At 47.6% G+C, this 18,021-nt stretch overlaps 1 protein-coding gene across 1 annotated transcript in view; it reads left to right on the top strand.

The window, feature by feature from the left end:
• Positions 1-654: 654 nt before the first annotated feature.
• The window catches only part of CEP192 (centrosomal protein 192), a gene marked incomplete at both ends in the record, with an annotated part of 70,228 nt that continues 52,861 nt past the window's right edge, over positions 655-18,021 (top strand). Inside the window, 6 exons of the mRNA XM_080714741.1 lie at positions 655-818; positions 2,296-2,421; positions 9,187-9,302; positions 11,099-11,130; positions 12,567-12,687; positions 14,577-14,708. Of these exons, the coding sequence (XP_080570867.1) occupies positions 655-818; positions 2,296-2,421; positions 9,187-9,302; positions 11,099-11,130; positions 12,567-12,687; positions 14,577-14,708 (691 nt within the window). The remainder of the gene's footprint in view (positions 819-2,295; positions 2,422-9,186; positions 9,303-11,098; positions 11,131-12,566; positions 12,688-14,576; positions 14,709-18,021) is intronic.

Here is an 18,021-nt window from a genome sequence, read left to right as displayed (position 1 = left end):
CCAGGGGCATTCTAGCTAACCCGATTTTTTATTCTTTATTTTGAAACAAGGTCTCGCTAAGTTGTGGTGGGCCTCACTAAATAACTGAGGCTGGTTTTGTACCTGCACGATCCTCCTATCTCAGCCTTCCAAGTACTGAGATTATAAGCATGAGCCACCATGCCCAGCTCCCAGCCCTATTTTTGATTCTTTATTATGAAACAGGATCTTACTAAATTGCTGAGGGCCTCTAAGTAGCTGTGACTGGCTTTGAACCTGCGTTCCTCCTATCTCAGCCTCCCGAATGCTGGGATGACAAGTGTGGACCACCACACTCGGTTTGAAACAGTCTCCCTGAGTTACTGGGGGCCTTGCTCAGTTGCCAAGGCTGACCTTGAAGCTGCAGTCCTCTTGTCTCAGCCCAAGTACTGGAACTTCAGGCCTGGGCCACCAGGCCAAGCAAAGAAGGTAAGTTGAATGCTTGGTGTTTATATTCTTATCCATAAAGTAGCAAAGTAGTCTGAGATTTACTTTACCTCAGAACATCTCATTGATGTAAAAAATCATTGTTTCCTAAGATTGGTTTTCTAAGATTTCTGAGACTTGTATTTTTATTATTTGAAAAAGTTTCTAGCGATACTTGCTTTGTAAAAATACCTCTGTTGTTGCAGTGAGATGGAAGAACTTCGCGGCATCGCAGAAGAGTCATTTCCAAGCTTCTTAGCCGATTCGTTGCTTGGCAATAGTGGGACTTTGGAAAATGTTACTCTTTCTTCAAATCTCGGCTTGCCCGTTGCAGTTTCCACACTTGCTCGGAATAGACCCAGCACGGATAACAGGTATGGTTTATTTGAACAGATACTTTGTTGGGTCTGAAACCTGTAGCACGCTGATGCGGAGCTGATGCGGAGCCCTGTTGCCTCCTGGCACAGAGAGGCCGTCCTGGGCGGCGGGCCTGGCTCTGCCTCCATCCCCTGTGTGTCGGCCTGTGTCTCTCACCTCGCTGGCTCTGCCTGCTTTTCTGTTGCACATTGAGAGTATCGCCCCACAAGACATCACGAATTACGTGTGTGTGGAGAGAGTGCCGGGCACTGAACCCAGGCCTTCTACCTCCGCGTTTCACCCAGCCCTGTTGTGTTTTACTTTGAAATAGGGTCTAAGTTGCCGAGGCTGGCCTTGGATCTGCAGTCCTTCTGTCTCAGCCGCCCAGGTAGTGGGATTATTGCTGTGTGCTACCATGCCCGATTTAGGATTATATCTCTAGCTACACAAGGAGACTTAACAAACTCTCAAAGTCTCGGGCGTTGCCGGCCTGGCGTGGCTCGCATGTCCATCCCGAAGCTGGCTGCGCCCGGCTGCGGCTCGGGTGGCTGGGCGTGTTTAGCTGTGGCGGGGCCTCCCCTCCCTCATCTCAGCCAGTGTGAGCAGCCTCCTTCCCCTCCAGTGTGCTCTGTGCTTCCGAGGCAACTTAGATCGGAGTTTCCACTGCCCCGGTCAAAACCAGCTTCCTTAGGAGCCAAACCAGCTTGACTTTTCTTATTCCAGTCTTATAACCAGCTAAATGTTTGGTTAAGTATTGCTTATTTCTGTCCCTCCAAATATGATGTGCTGGGTACATGCATGTAGGGTCTTGTACAATGCGTCAAGTTTGCCCACGTTTAGATACCTGACCACTCGTCCATTTCTCAGCCTTGTCATTTGGTGAAAAGCATCTCATTATCTTTGAGACAAAGGGCTTGGATTGAGTCTCCGTAATCTCCTAGCTTTAAAATTTCTGCGACTGAAGCTGGGCGTGGTGGCGCACGCTTGTAATCCCAGCATGTGGGAGGCTGAGACTGGAGGATGGCGGTTTGCGGACAGCCTCAGCTACTTAGTGAGGCCCTCCGCAACTTAGTGAGACCCTGTTTCAAAAAAATAAAGAATAAAAAATTGGGCGGGGGGTGTAGCTCGGAGGTCAAATGCCTCTGGGTTCCATCCCTAGACCCACACACACAAAAAAAATTTCTGTGACTATTTTTTTGTTATTCTGTTTTGTTTTTAATCAAGGCACCGATTTATTTAGGAAAGCAAGCATTTCACACTTGAGGGGAAAGATAACGCAGGCTCCTTCCTGAGCCGGGATCCCCTACTGTCGATGCAGATGGGCGATGCCCCGTGGTCAGCGCGGGTGTCCAGTGCTCTGTGCAGAGCTAATAGTTTCGAGCACTGAGGGTCCTATCAATTTTTAACTCTCTGATGGCTGGCTTTACTGTCATCTAGCTCCATGCCATGGTGAATTTTAAATGTATCTAACCCAACCCCTTACCATCTGTCCAGGTGTCCCGATGCCCAGGCATCTTACTTAGTCGATGGGAGGTTTTCGGTCCCATCGGAGTCATCTCGCAGCTGCCAGAGTGACGGTGAGCCGAGAGAGCAGCTGCAGCTCAGCTTTCAGGATGACGAGTGAGTCCATCCCCTCATTTGCTTGCTCTGTGCTCAGTGGTAGCCCTGGTCTTACGGAAAACGTAACTAAATCTGATTACTTCTGAGTATCTTTAAGAGTTTTCTTCATACGTTGTAATTAAATCTTTAGCCTTTGAAAACTTTTCCTGGCTCTAAAACTTAAGGTGGTCATTGAAAAAAATAGAAAACAGCTGTGTGTGGTGGCACACACTTGTAATCCCACTGCTTGGGAGCCGGAGACAGGAGGATCACAGGTTTGCAGCCAAGCTTAGCAACATAGGATCTCTGCAACTTAGTGAGACCCTGTTTGTTCCAAATAAAAAATAAAATAGGGCTGGGTGTGTAGCTCAAGAGGTAGAATGCCCCTGGGTTCCATTCCAGTAAACGCGCGCGCGCGCGCGCGCGCGCGCACACACACACACACACACACACACACACAGTAGAAAACAGAACTGTTATGAAGACATTAAAGGCCTATGAGCCTGTTAACTGGAGAATGGCCATTGATTACATTTTTCATTTGCAGTCTTACTATTTTCTCTGCACATATATGATTTAATTTTTACAGACTAAGATTTAGCTGTGTACTGTTTATAACTTTAAAAATAGTACATTGGTCATGCGTGGTGGCTTGTAATCCCAGAATTCTGGAGGCAGAGACAGGAGGATCGTGGTTTGCAGACAGCCTCAGCTACTTAGTGAGGCTCTCGGTAACTTAGTGAGACCCCTGTTTCCAAATAAAATATAAAAATAGGTCTGGGGGTATAGCCCAGAGGTAGAAAGTCCCTGCATTCCACGCCCATTACCACCTAAATAAATAAATAAGTAAATAGACTAAAAAATAGGGGTGAAGGTGTAGCTCAGAGGTAGAGTGTGCCTGGGCTCCATCCCCAGTACTGTAAAAAGCCCATCGTGTTCATCTTCTAGGCACAGCTGGTATGTGTCTTTTATGTTGTTGACAACTGTACTCGAGTCTCTTGAGCATGTAGATTCTAGCAGCTTTGCTGCTAACGACGTAATGAACTTCTTTATTCATATATGTCATATACATACTTGGCATACCCAGATTATTTTAGTAAGATGAATTCCTGCTGGGTGTATGGCACATTCCTGTACTCTCAGTACCTGAGAAGCTAAGGCAGGAGAATCAGGCCAGTCTCACAAACTTAGTGAAATCCCAGCAACTTTTACCCAGTTTCAAAATAAAAAAAATCAGGCTGGCTGTATCTCAGAGGTAGAATGCTCCTAGGTTCCATCCCCAGTAACACATACAGAGAAAAAAAGATGAATTCCTAGAATATAAATGGCTGAGCTAAAAGGATTTCTGTGTGTGTGTGTGTGTGTGTGTGTGTGTGTGTGTGTGTGTGTGTGTATGTGTGTGTGTTGGGGATCAGGGACAGTTTTATCTCTTAGCTACACCCACAATCTTATTTATTTATTTATTTATTTATTTATTTATTTATTTATTTATTTTGGTGGTACTGGAGGTGGAACCCAGAGGCTTTCTACCTCCGGGCTATACTCCAATACCTACTTTTTATATTTTTATTTGGAAACAGGGTCTCACTAAGTTGCTGAGAGCCTCACTAAGTAAGTTGAGGCTGGCTTCGAACCTGTGCGATCCTCCTGTCTCAGCCTCCCAAGCGTGGGGATTACAAGCGTGCGCCACCACGGCCCGCTTGCTTGCTTGCTTGCTTGCTTGCTTGCTTGCGTATGTATGTATGTATGTATGTATGTATGTATGTATGTATTGATTTATTTTGTGGTACTGGGGATGGAACCCAGGGGCATTCTACCTCTGAGTGATACCTCAGCCCTATTTTTAATTCTTTATTTTGCAACAGGTCTCACTGAATTGCAAAGGGCCTCACTGAGTTGCTGAGGCTGTCCGCGAACCATTATCCTCCTGGCTCAGCCTCCCAAATGCTGGGATTACAAGGGTGTGCCACCACGCCCAACTTCAGTTTTTGTTTTGAAACAGGGTCTTATTCCTGGAGTCTTGCTAATTTTCTGAGGCTGAAATCCTCAGCAAATCTCAAACCTGAAATCCTCCTGTCTCAGCCTCCCAAGTACTGGGATTCCAGGTCTGCACCACCACGCCTGGCTAATAGTATTTCTTTTTCTTTTCTTTTCTTTTTTTTTGGCGGGTCTGGGGATGGAACCCAGAGGTATTCGACCTCTGAGCTACATACACCTCCTGCCCAATTTTTTTATTCTTTATTTTGAAAGAGTCTCACTGAGTTGCGGAGGCTCTCACTTAGTAGCTAAGGCTGTCTGCGAACCGTGATCCTCCGGTCTCAGTCTCCCAAATGCTGGGATTACAAGCATGCGCCACCACGCCCAGCTCAATATTTCATTAAAAAAAATTTTTTTTTTTTGTGGTACTGGGGGTGGGACCCAGGGGTTTTTCTACCTCCAGGCTATACTCCCAGACCTCTTTTATACTTTATTTCTAAACGGGGGTGTCTCAGTAAGTTGTTGAGAACCTCACTCAGTAGCTGAGGCTGGCTTTGAACCTGTGCAATCCTCCTGTCTCAGCCTCCCAAGCTCTGGGATTACAAGAGTGTGCCACCATGCCCGGCTCATTTTATTAATTAAAAAATATATATTTTTTGTGGTACTGGGAGTGGAACCCAGGGGCTTTTCTACCTCCGGGCTATACTCCCAGACCTATATTTTATACTTTATTTGGAAACAGGGTCTCACTAATTTGCTGAGAGCCTTACTAAGTAGTTAAGACTGGCTTCGATCCTGTGCGACCCTCCTGTCTCAGCTTCTCAAGTGCTAGGATTACAAGCGTGCGCTACCACGCCTAGCAGTATTTCATTTTTTAAAGCCAAACCAGCACATAGCTCCTTAGAAACTGGCACCAGATCATAGGCTTGATAGATGTACATGATGCTATTTAATATTTGCTGGTATTAATATTATTATTTTCTGTGTGTGGTAAAGGGGATTCTACCCTGGGCATTGTACCTCTGAGCTACATCCCCAGCGCTGTTTTTTGTAGGTCTTGCTCGGTTGCTGGTGATCGTGAAGTCACTGAGGCTGACTTCACACCTGCAGTCCTCCTGTCTCAGCCTCCCAGATGCTGGGATTCCAGGCGTGTGCCACCACCCGGCTAGTGGTATTATTTTTGATCTTTGATATTAGAGATAAAATAACTTATGCATATGTATGAAAGGAAGTTTGGACATTTATAAAACCCAAATGTAAAGGAGTAGTTTCTTCTTGGTGGTACAGTCTTAAGGTTTTCTATATTCAAATTCCTATTTGGGCACTTGCGGGGTTGAACATGCTTCAGTCTGACTCATCTCCGGTACGTCGCTGTGGCTGGCCTCTTGAGGGCTTTTCTGTGTGGGCGCCTGTGTATACTGAAGGCTGGCCACTGTCCACCTGCTCTCAGTACGCACTGACTCCGTGTCTCTGTTGTGCAGCAGACAGGTCCATGAGCTTGGGAGATAGCAGGAAGGAAGCAGATGATACAGCCATCACAGCCTGTCAGAGCAGGCCGGAGGGAAGAGTGTGGGAGAAGAGGTGGCCATGGGAATGGTTGTGGGAGGGCTGCAGGCAGGGGTCAGGAGGAGGACGTGAGCCAAGGCAGCCACACGAAGCTGGGGTGCCCCGTGTGTGCAGTGCAGTGGGATGAGCTGGGCCCTCGCCAGCTACAGAGCAGGAGGCCATCGGAGTGCCCGTTGCCTCCTTGCGAGCAGGTTCTCTGGCTGCTATGGGGAGTCCGTGGGGGTGAGCATGGGCAGGAGACCACCAGGGAGGCGGGGCTGTTAAGGCAAGAGAGAAGAGGAAAGAGCAGCCGGTGTGGTCCTCACGGCTCCAGCACGGAGTGGCGGGCAGGAGGCAGACAGACAAAGACCTGGCGTGGAGGTGGGAGGTGGGAGAGCAGCCTCGGCCAGCTGCGGGCTGGGGGCTGGGCTGCACGCCTGCAGTCCCAGCGACTCAGCCTCGGAGTCTAGACTAGCCAGGGCTACAGAGCGAAACCCTGCCCAGCCCCTGCCCCAGCAACCCCGTGAAAGCCCAGCAGAAGCAACACAGAAAATGTGTGAAGGAAGATCGACCATCCAGCTGTGTCAGATAAGGTGAGGTTCAGCTGGGTGCGGTGGTGCGCCTCTGTAATCCCAGTACTCGGGAAGTTGAGAACGATCACAGGTTCCAGGTCAGCCCCAGCGATTTAATGAGATCCTCCGCAACTTAGTGAGACCTTATTCCCAAATAAGTAAAAGGGGCTGGAGGTGAAGATGTAGAATTTCCGTGGGTTCAACTTCAGGTCAAAAAAGGAAAAGGAAAAATAAGGGTCAAGAGTTAGCTTTGGCCGGGCGTGGTGGCTCACGCTTGTCATCCCAGCATTCGGGAGGCTGAGACTGGAGGATTGCAGTTTGTGGACAGCCTCAGCTACTTAGGCCCTCTACAACTCAGTGAGACCTGGTTTCAAAATAAAGAATAAAAAATTGGGCAGGGGTGTAGCTCGGAGGTCGAATGCCCCTGGGTTCCATCCCCAAACCTGCAAAAAAAAAAAAAAAAAAAAGAATTGAGCTTTGGAGTTTGTAATCCCAGCATTTGGGAGGCTGAGACAGGAGGATTGCAGTTCACGGACAGCCTCAGCTACTAAGTGAGGCCCTCTGCAACTCAGTGAGACCCTATTTCAAAATAAAGAATAAAAAATTGGGCAGGGGTGTAGCTCGGAGGTCGAATGCCCCTGGGTTCCATCATCAGACCTGAAAAAAAAAAAAAAAGATGCGCTTTGTGTTATTAAAGTGGGCTGGGTCATTGGTGGCCACCCCAGAGCTCTGGCGGGGGTGGCGAGAGGCCCCGTCGCCTACCGAGCAAGCCTAAGAGCGGGAGGTTGACAGCAGGCGTGGGCAGCATGCCAGACGAGGCTGCAGGGGAGTGCAGAAATGGGGTTGTGGCAGCTGGTACATGAAGTGAGTCGGACGGTTTACTCTTATGTGGCAGGCAAAGTTTCTGCATGTTTACATGGTAACATCAAAGATTTCCTGGAAAAGCCCAGGTCCAAATCGCGTGGCAAGAGGAGAGCTGCTGGAGTTGTCCGGTAGGGAAGAGAGGCCAGGCTCTGGAGCGCCTCATTCAGGAGGACCACAGACAGCGCCTGGCCGCTCCACAGGAGGGACCAGTGCGCCTAGTGGTGAGGGTCTGGAGGTTGCCTCTTCGCCGCTACCAGTAGGCTTGGCCAGGTGGGAAGTGTGGTCTTCAAGTCAGAGTGAGGCGGAGGTCGAGGAGCTGGCAGAGCGAGAGAGAAGGCCATCTCCCTCGGCGGAGAGGAAGTGGCCGGCTTGCCCGGCACCATCGCAGGCCCAGCGAGGGCCATCGACTGGGGAGACTCTATGATTGTGACGTTTTCTCCGGGCACATTCATCGATAGAGGTGTGAGTAAGGAGTAGGGGAAGAGTTGGGTTAAACTGAGACTCTAGTTTTATTTTTAATTTTTGTTGTATTAGAGATTGAACCCAGAGGCATTTTACCTCCAAGCAATACCCCAGGCCTTTTCATTTTAGTTTAGTTTTGAAACATGGTCTCACTAGGTTGCTGAGGGTCTCAACCTTGTGCCCCTCCCATCTCAGCCTTCCAAGTACTGGGATTACAGATGTGCACACCACAGCCAGCTGGGAACTTATATTTTTGACACTTTGTGTGTGTGTGGTTTTGGGGATGGAACCCAGGGGCATTCTACCTCCGAGTGACACCCCAGCCCTATTTTTTATTCTTTATTTTGAAATAGGGTCTTGCAGTGGCGGAGGGCCTCGCTAAGTAACTGAGGCTGTTCATCAACTGCGATCCTCTTGTCTCAGCCTCCCAAATGCTGGGATTACAATTGTGCACCATCACACCCAGCTTGGAAAAGAATTTTGGATTTTCAGGGCTGATGTATTTCCACTGTTTTTTTTCCTTTTTTTGTTTTAGTGTAAAAAGACTGTTCAGCCTGTTGTGGTTGTGCACGCCTGTAATCCTAATACTTGGGAGACTAAGACGGGGATTGCAGGTTTATGGCCAGCCTCGGCTACTTAGTGAGGTCCCCTGAAATTTAGTGAGGCCTTGTTTCTAAATGAAAGAATAAAGTCAGGCTGGCAGTATAGCGCAGAGGTAGAGTCCTGCTGTCTTTCATCCCCAGTATCGCATCGTGGTGCTGCGCTCTGGCTGGGTGGGTGGCAGTCAGGGGACCCGGCATGGTGCTGTGCTCTGGCATGGTGGGTGGGTGGTAGTCAGGGGACCCGGCATGGTGATGCGCTCTGGCTGGGTGGGTGGTAGTCAGGGGACCCGGCATGGTGCTGTGCTCTGGCATGGTGGGTGGGTGGTAGTCAGGGGACCCGGCATGGTGATGCGCTCTGGCTGGCTGGGTGGGTGGCAGTCAGGGGACCCGGCATGGTGATGTGCTCTGGCTGGGTGGGTGGCAGTCAGGGGACCCGGCATGGTGATGTGCTCTGGCATGGTGGGTGGGTGGTAGTCAGGGGACCCGGCATGGTGATGCGCTCTGGCTGGCTGGGTGGGTGGCAGTCAGGGGACCCGGCATGGTGTTTCAGGGTCACCAGTTCGATCTAGCTGAACCGAGAAATCCTTCATTGAAGGATCTGTCTTTTTCTTTTTGAGAGATGAAGTACAGAGCTGACCAGTCGGCATTTTATAGGTCTTTCCAAGGTAACTAACATTTTGCAATTATTCTGTTCTCTAATAAACAAGTTCTTTCTCTAGGAAAAAGCCCTGTGTGGACAGCCCACCTTTGCTGGATGCTCTCAGGAAACAGCTGGCCTTTCGAAGCAGCGCTGCCGATGCAGGAGCCACGCCGGAGGGCGTTCCAGCACCCCTTCAGGACCAGGATCCTGTGGACAGCGCTTCACCACAGCTGGTGCAAGGTGCTGAACTGTCGGAAATTAATTCCTATTGTCTGTAGTTGAATTCTTTCTTCATTTCCCCATTTTAGGACCGGTATTTATCTTATGCTATCATATGATAAACTGAAAATGTTATGGTTTGGTATGTGCTTGATAATATTGTATTTATAATACTTTTCTCAGGGGAATAGGTTGGATCCAGAGATATTGTACCTCTTTTATTTTTATTTTATTTATTTATTTATTTATTTATTTTTGTGGTACTGGGGGTGGAACCCAGAAACATCCTACCTCTAAGTGATGACACCCCCCAGTCCTATATTTTATTCTTTGTTTTGAAACAGGGTCTCACTGAGTTGCACAGGGCCTCACCAAGTAGCTGAGGCTGTCTGTGAACCGTGATCCGCCTGTCTCAGCCTCCCGAGTGCTGAGATTATAAGTGTGTGCTACCACACCCGACTAGATTTTTTAAAAATTTGCAACAGATTTTCAATAAGTTGCTTAGGGTCTTAGTAAGTTGCTGAGGCTGGCCTCAAATTTGTAATCCCCCTGTCTCAGCCTTCCAAGTACTAGAATTACAGTTCTGCAACACCACACCTGGGTTTTACTGTACCTTTATGGGAAAGGTCTCCACTGCTCTCTTAACTATTTTTTACTGAGTTAGGGTGAAATTGCCTTCCCTTTGGAAGCCCTGTCGCCAAGTGGCCACAAGTGCCTTTTGTAACTACACAAATACACAGAGTATATTGCTTAATTATATACTATCTTTTACCTTAAAGACTTTAAGAGACATTTATAATTTCTTAATGAAAAATGTGCAGAAGTAGAATAGAATTAACTCTGCACTTTCAAGCAATAAAAGAAAAACATAAGCAGATGTGGTGGTGCATGCCTGTAATCCCAGTACTTGCGAGGCCGAGACAAGAGGATTGGAGGTTTGAGGACAACTTCAGCAAGTAGTGAGACGCTCATCAACCTAACGAGACCTTGTTTCAAACCAATCAATCAATAAATAAACAAGTAAAATAGAGCTGGGGGATTGAATGCCCCTGGGTTTAATCCCCAGTACCACAACAGAAAAAGAAAAACATAACTAGACTCTTTCAAAACTTAAAACACTATCAACAAAATGAAAAAAACAAAAATAATGGGAGAAAGTATTTGCAAATCATATATGTGGGAAGGAACTAGTATTCAGAATATAGAAGAACTCTTGCAATTCAACTTTAAAAATACATGGGCAGCTGGGTGTGGTGGTGCATGCCTGTAGTCCCAGGACGGGAGGATCCAGGTTCACGGCCAGCGCAGCTGCTTGGGGAGGCCGTCACGTCCACCAGTGTTCACAGCAGTGTTACTCACAGTAGCCTGAAAGTGCAGACACCGGTTGGGTGTAGTGGTGCACACCTGTAGTCCAGCTACTCCAGAGGCTGAGATAGGGGATCACGATTTTCAGGGCAGCCTGGCAACTTAATGAGACCTTGTCTCCAAATAGAAAATAAAAAGGGATGAGGATTTAGTTCAGTGGTAGAGCACTGCTTGCTTCAGTTTCAAGTACTGCAGAGCAAAATGGGACGCCTGTGTGCCCACGCAGGTCCAAGTGGGTTGCGATGCCCGTGTGCCCACGCAGGTCCAGGTGGGATGTGATGCCTGTGTGCCCACGCAGGTCCATGTAGGATGCGACGCCCGTGTGCTCACTCGGGTCCAGGTGGGATGCGACACCTGTGTGCCAACTCGGGGCCAGGTGGGATGCGACGCACATGTGCCCACTCAAGTCCAGGTGGGATGCGATGCCCGTGTGCCCACTCGGGTCCATGTAGGATGCGATGCCCGTGTGCCCACGCAGGTCCAGGTGGGATGCGACTTTGTTGCACTTGCTTTATCTCTCTGTTTCTGCGGGGCTGGGATGCCCAGCGCAGCCTGCTGAGGAAGCCCTCCACTGCTGAAATGCATGCTCACTTCCCTCCTTCCTTCTGGTATTTTAAAGTTCCAGGTATTACATTATTCCTACACAATTTAGTATGCATCTCTACAAATGCGGACATTTTCTTTTTTTTTTTTGGTACTGGGGATGTATCCCTTGGGCATTCTGCCTCTAACTACCCCTTGGACCTGTTGTATTCTTTATTTTGAAACAGGGTCCCACTAAAGTGCAGAGGGCCTCACCAAGTCACCGAGGCTGGCAGCAAGATCTCCTGTCTCAGCCTCCCAAGTACTGGCATTATGGGCACATATCACCACGCCTGGCTTATCCTAATATTTTAGAAAACTTAGCTGACCAATGATGGATTCTTATACCATCATTTGAAAGTGTTTCTTTACTATTTCAAGGTAAAAATCTTAGGTTCATTAGTTTTCTGTGTTTAGGTATTATTGGGTATTTGGTAGATAAAATAATCTTTTTTCTTTAGCTTTTGTTTTCCTTTTCTTAAACAGACGCTGTTGATTTTCGTTTACAATCATGGCTGAATAATCCGGAGCACAAGGTAGAGTTTTAAGTATTTGTTGTTGACTTCTGGAGTGATAGGGGAGCGAAGGTGTATCTCGCTTACCTGTGTTGTTAATACTAGAAGGCTTCTGCTCACACACAGCAGGAGTGCCGTTGACTCAGCAGAGTGAGAGCGTCTCAGGTGACAGGAAGCCGTGGGTAGCGCTGGCGCCACCAGGGCCTTGGGTACTGACGCGCCAGCTCAGCACCGTCCTCTCGAGTCTAAGAGGGCGCGCGCACCCGTGGTTTGTACGTTGTGATTTAACTTTGGGGCTGGTTTCTGTTGTTTCAGTACATATTCACTCATGTGAAATAAAATCGAGACTTAGAGAAAAGTGTTCTGCTTTCGTTCTGGGCCCTGAGGACCCTTAATAAACTGCTGTTGCCCGCGCGGCCTCCGTGGGCCCTGGGTGTCGATTGCCGGGGCAGTGATTACTGACTGCAGCTTCCTCGTTTTCACCTCCTCTAGTGAGCCTTGTTTTGCTCAGGTTCGGGTGTGCGTCAGGACTAATTGTATTAGCCGGTTCTCCACGCAGGTGTAGTTTGATGTCTTGCTGAGTGGGTCAGGGGAGGGAGGTGTCATAGGCCGGAAAGGAACGTACTGACACACGTGTGATGGCTTGCTCCTCATGGGGTGAGCTTTGGTTTTGAGCACGGTGGAGACGAAGAAACGGATGCTCTTCCTGTAGTCTTGGGTTGTGCTCCTCAGGGCGGGGGTCAGGGTGAGGACGCGCGGGTGCTCCTCAGGGCGGGGGTCCTCAGGGCAGGGACGCACTGCTCTACTGTTTCGTTTCCTTTAGGCTTTTGCTCCTGATGCTGGAAAACCTTTTGAAGATCAGACCCCAGACGGCGCCTTCAGCCACGCTAGCTTGTTAGAGAACGAGAGACTGGCATCACCGCCAAGCCTGGAAGACTCATCCGGTACAGCCGCGACGCGTGCTTCCTGGGCCCTCTTTGCCTGTCTGCACCCCGCGGCAGCCTTGCTCAGCCCCGCAGCAGTGGACGTCCTGCCAGCTCTTGGGGCTTGCCCTCCCCTGTCCTGCCTACTGGCACTCAGATACTCACTTCTTTTGAGTGTTAGGATGGTTTTGTGTGTGGTGTGTTTTATTGCAAAATGAGTTTTCATACTTTTTTTGAATGTGGACTTGTGGGTAAGAATTATTGGCGAGAATTTATGAGATTTTTGGTTGGGTTAGTAGGCTGGATTCTTAGAGGGAAAATTTCTTTCTGTTTTTTTTTTTTTTTTTTTTTTTTGTGGTACTGGGGTTCCTGGAAGCCCTTCTACCTCCGGGCTACACTCCCAGACCTATTTTATACTTTTTTATTTGGAAACAGGGTCTCCTAAGCCAGCGCGGCTGGCTTCTAACCTGCGCGATCCTCCTGTCTCTGCTTCCTAAGTGCGGAGATTACAAGCGTGCGTCACCACGCCCGGCTTTAGAGGGGCGATTTCCAAGTCAGTGGTTATGAACATTCAGGCTCCTCATGTTAATCGCAAAAGTAACTTGTTGCTGGGCGCAGGGTACAGGTCTATAATCCAAGGTACTGGGCACTCACTCAGAGCTAGTCTGGACAACTTAGTGAGACCTTGGCTCTAAATTAAATAAAAAGGGTCGGGGATATAGCTCAGTAGTCACGGGCCTCAGGGTTCAGTCCCCAGTGCTGCAAAACAGTCTCTAGAGATCAGCGCTACCTCACAGCACTGTTAGCTATGACTGAGCCGCCAGTCCTTGACAGGCTGGCGTGCAGTTGTTAGGGCTGAGCCGGGCGCGGTGGGCACGCTTGGAATCCCTGCGCTTGGGAGGCTGAGACAGGAGGATCGCACGGGTTCAAAGCCAGCCTCTGCTACTTAGTGAGACCCTGTTTCCAAATAAAATATAAAATAGGTCTGGGAGTATATCTTGCCACCACAGTACCACCAAAAAACAAAAAACAAACAAAAAAAACAGATATTAGGGCGCTGCGCACTGTACTCTGCTGACGGCCTGGCTGTCTGTCCTTTTTGGGAGCCGTCCACTGCACTGTTTCCTGAGTATTCTGTTCTTTCCTTATTGATTCTTCTTCCTCCTCCTCCTCCTCCTCCTCCTCCTCCTCCTCCTCCTCCTCCTCCTCCTCCTCCTCCTCCTCTTCTTCTTCTTCTTCTTCTTCTTCTTCTTCTTCTTCTTTTTGCAGTACTGGGAACAGAATTCAGGGGCACTCTACCTCTGAGCCACACCCCCTGGCCTATTTTTAATTCTTTGTTTTGAAACCGGGTCTCACTGAAATGCAAAGGGCCTCACTAAGTAGCTGAGGCTGTCCGCGAACCATGATCTTCTGTCTCAGCCTCCCGAGTGCTGGGATTACTAGCGTGTACCACCACGCCAGCTCATTGTGAACATTTTTTTTTAAAATAATATTTAACCTTTTTGAGAGGACAGAACAGAAACGATCTGGCATCTTGCAGAAACTTGCCACCAACTTGGGAGGATGAGACAGGGGGATTGTAGTTTTGAGGCCAGCCTCAGCTCCTTTGGCGTAAGGCCCTCTGCAACTTAGTGAGCCCCATTGCAACATAAAGAATGAAAACTAGGGCTGGTGGAGTAGCGCGGACGAAGAGTGCCTCTGGTTCAGTCCCCAGTACCACAAAAAAAGAAAGAAATAAAAATGTCCATGGTGACTTATAACTGACTACTATTATGAGTATTTTCATGTCAAATGTAAAAACAATTTTATTGTCTATGGACAGATTGTTTTATTAGCATCTTTTATTAAAATTATAAAGAAGTCAGCTCTTCATTAAAGCCTGTCTTGCTTTTTCCTTATTTTGTCTCTAGATGATGATATCAATGATGAAGAGTTTTACGATGATCATCTGGAGGCTTATTTTGAACAACTGGCAATTCCAGGAATGATCTATGAAGACCTAGGCCGGGAGTCTCCGGACACAGATTTTACGTCGCTTAGAGGTGACCCTAGTCAGGTGTGCTCCAGTCTTCATGGCTTCTCAGAAATTGGACGTTAGATCATCCCCCCTCACTAAATGTTAGCGTTGATTCTCTTTTTAAGTTTTTGTGTTGGTGCGTTGTAGTCATACCTCCCAATGGGGCACAGGATGGTGGAGGCACACATGCACACATCACTCACTTAGCCCTTCCCCAGCTCCCGCCCCATTCCCTCCCCCTCCTTCCTGCTCATGCTTGGCTTAGTGGTCAACTTTGATATCTTTGTTAATGTACATCATGTGTATTAGAGGATTTCCCTCTTTTCCCTTCCCATCCCCTCTGTTAGTCGCCTTATTTGCTCACCTACGGTTTCTCCATCTAGAGCTCCTCCTATGACCCATTTTCTTCCTAGCTTTTGCATAGAGCATACAATTTCTTATTTTTTTGTGACTGACTAATCTCACATAGCATAATGTCCTCCAGTTCCATCCATTTCCCTGTAAGTGATGTGTGTTTTTCTTTATGGCGGAGTAAAATTCCATTGTGCACATACCCCATAGTTTTGTAATCCATTCATCTGTTGATGGACATCTTGGCTGGCTCCATAGTCTGGCTATGGTGAATTGTGCAGCTATGAACATAGATACACATGCATTAGTCTGGTAGTTTGGCTTCCTTTCTTTTGGATAGATACCCAGAAGTGGTATTGCTGAATCGAATCGTAAGTTTGTTTCCATTCTTCTGAGGATCCTCCATATGGTTTTCCAAAGTGGTTGCACTAATTTGCAATCCCACCAACAATGTTTTAGAGTTCCCACTTCTCCGCATCCTCGCCAGCATTTGTTGTTTGTGGTTTTGTGTGTGTGTGTGTGTGTGTGTGTGTGTGTGTGTGTGTGTGTGTGTGTTACTAGGGATGAAACCAAGGGCTATACTACCCCTGGGCTATACTCCCAGACCTATTTTATATTTTATTTGGAAACAAGGCCTCACTAAGTAGCTGCGGCTGGCTTTGAACCTGTGCAATCCCCTGTCTCAGCCTCCCAAGTACTGGGATTACAAGTGTGTGCCACCACACCTGGATTTGTGTTTTAATGATCGCTGTTAGCGTTAAACTTAATTCTTTACTACTTTGGAGTATATTTTCCTAGATTTGAATTTCCTCCCTACTTCCTCCCTCTTTTTTCCTCTTTATTTCCCCTCACCTACAGAAAATAAAAATAATAAAAAAGGATAGAAAAGTGGACATCTCTGTTTCCTCCATCTACAGTAACCAGCTGTTAACATCTTGACACCTCTGCATTCCTCTCTCCCTCCATAAGTACTTTTGTCCTTGAAACGTTTGAAAGAAAGTTACATTTTATGACATTTTACTCAGGTACTTCAGCTTTTATCTCCTGTAAATACGCACATTTTTCCTATGTAATCACAACTCTATTTTGGTATAGAAATCTAAATTAGAACTGGGCGTGGTGGGCTCGCTTGTAATCCTAGCATTTGGGAGGCTGAGACAGGACGACCGCGCAGGTTCGAAGCCAGCCTTGGCCACTTAGTGAGGCCCTCACCAACTCAGTGAGACTCTTTCAAAATAAAGAATATGCTGGGCATGGTGTCGCTGCCTGTAATCCCTGCGCTTGGGAAGCTGAGACAGGAGGACCACACAGGTTCGAAGCCAGCCTCAGCTACTTAGGGTCTCAGCAACTTAGTGAGACCCTGTTTCTAAATAAAATATAAAATAGGGCTGGGAGTATAGCCCGGAGGTAGAAAGCCTCTGGGTTCCACCCCCAGAAACACACACACACACACACAGGGCTGGGGGTGTAGCTCGTAGGTAGAATGCCCCGGGTTCCATCCCCAGTACTACAAAAACAAAACAACAACAGACAAACAAATCTGAACTAATATGTTGTCCCTATTTGAATTGCCCAGTTGTCCTCCCAGCAGCAGTCTTTTGGTTGTTTCAGATTAGGATTTAGTCAGTTTATACTTGCCCGTGGTTGTTGTATATCTTTGTTCTATTTTAATTTGGAATCTTTGATGAGGTTAAACATTTTATAAACCTAGGGTAACCCACCATCTAGATCTGTCTGATTGCCCCCCGCGGGTGAGATCCATCATTTGGCACGCACTCCAGTGAAAGGTCTGTTTCTCAGATGGATATAGGTCAAGCCCAGACTTTGTGTGCCTGTCTCTTTGCCTCCCATCAGGACAGCGGAGTCGGTCTGTGCTTGGTCACTTGGGCTCAGGTGCTAGTGGCTGGGGTCTCAGGGCGAGGCCCTTTTCCCCTGTGCCATTTAGCCATCAGTGCCGCCACAGCAAGGTCTTGTGAGCATCCTTCCCAATAGCCCTTCATGATTGGTTTCTTGGAGACAAGTGTTGCTCTGGTGGAGATTGTTCTGATTCCTTCCATGTTTGTTACCTGACATCCTTCTGTGAAGCAGACCTCTGTTTTCTCCACGTTTTTTCAAAGTGTTTAATTCTAATTTAGAAAATTGACTTAGTCAGGATATCCTTTCAACAGGCAAATGAAAGCAGTAGCTTAAAGTGTAAGTTTCAGTCAGAAATCTGAAAATCACAGCTCTCTGATTTCCCAGGGCTCACAATCTTCTGGAAGTTCTGAAGTGACTCCCAGAGCATCTGTGGAAGGCCATGTGTTCTGTTTGCCTGGGACCAGTAAGTATCTAACTGATTCCCTCCTTCTTAAATTCTATGCTTGGCTGTTTTTAAAAAGAATTGATTTCCTTATTGTGATCTGTCACACACCAACTCTCTATTTCCTCAACTCTTTAGTCTGTGTAAAACATTTCAGAAGAACTTTCAGTAATACTGCAGGCTTGGCATGGGGGCACATACCTGTAATCCCTGTACTAGGGAGGCTGAGACAGGAGGATCACAGGTTCATAGGTTCAAAGCCAGCCTCAGCAACTTAGCAAGGCTCTGGGATTTAAAAATAAAATAGGGCTGGGGATGAGGCTCAGAAATAGAATGCACTGTATTCATTTCCTAACACCCCCCCCAACACACACACACACACACACACACACACACACACACACACAGAAAAACAACCCTAAGTAGATTATAGACCTTCTTGATTAAATTTTCCTGAGTGGTTTTATGTTGCTGCTATGAATGCTATTGCTTTATTTTTAATAGGTCCTGGAGGCAGTGGAAGGCTTGTCGCTGGCACGTTACCGCTTCCCTCTCCTGCCTGGAGGACGGAGAAGACAAGGGCACACAGCTGGAAGGGTGTCGTCCCAGCGGGCAGCGGAGTAAGCTTCTATGTCTCTTTACATCTATGAAGAAAGTATGGAGTCTCTTGTATTTGTGAGACCAGTTT

Source organism: Muscardinus avellanarius (assembly GCF_963383645.1).
Source record: "Muscardinus avellanarius genome assembly, chromosome: 17".
Classification (NCBI taxonomy): Eukaryota; Metazoa; Chordata; class Mammalia; order Rodentia; family Gliridae; genus Muscardinus; species Muscardinus avellanarius.
Note: the sequence above shows the minus strand (reverse complement) of the source record. Positions and strands in the feature narration are given on the sequence as shown.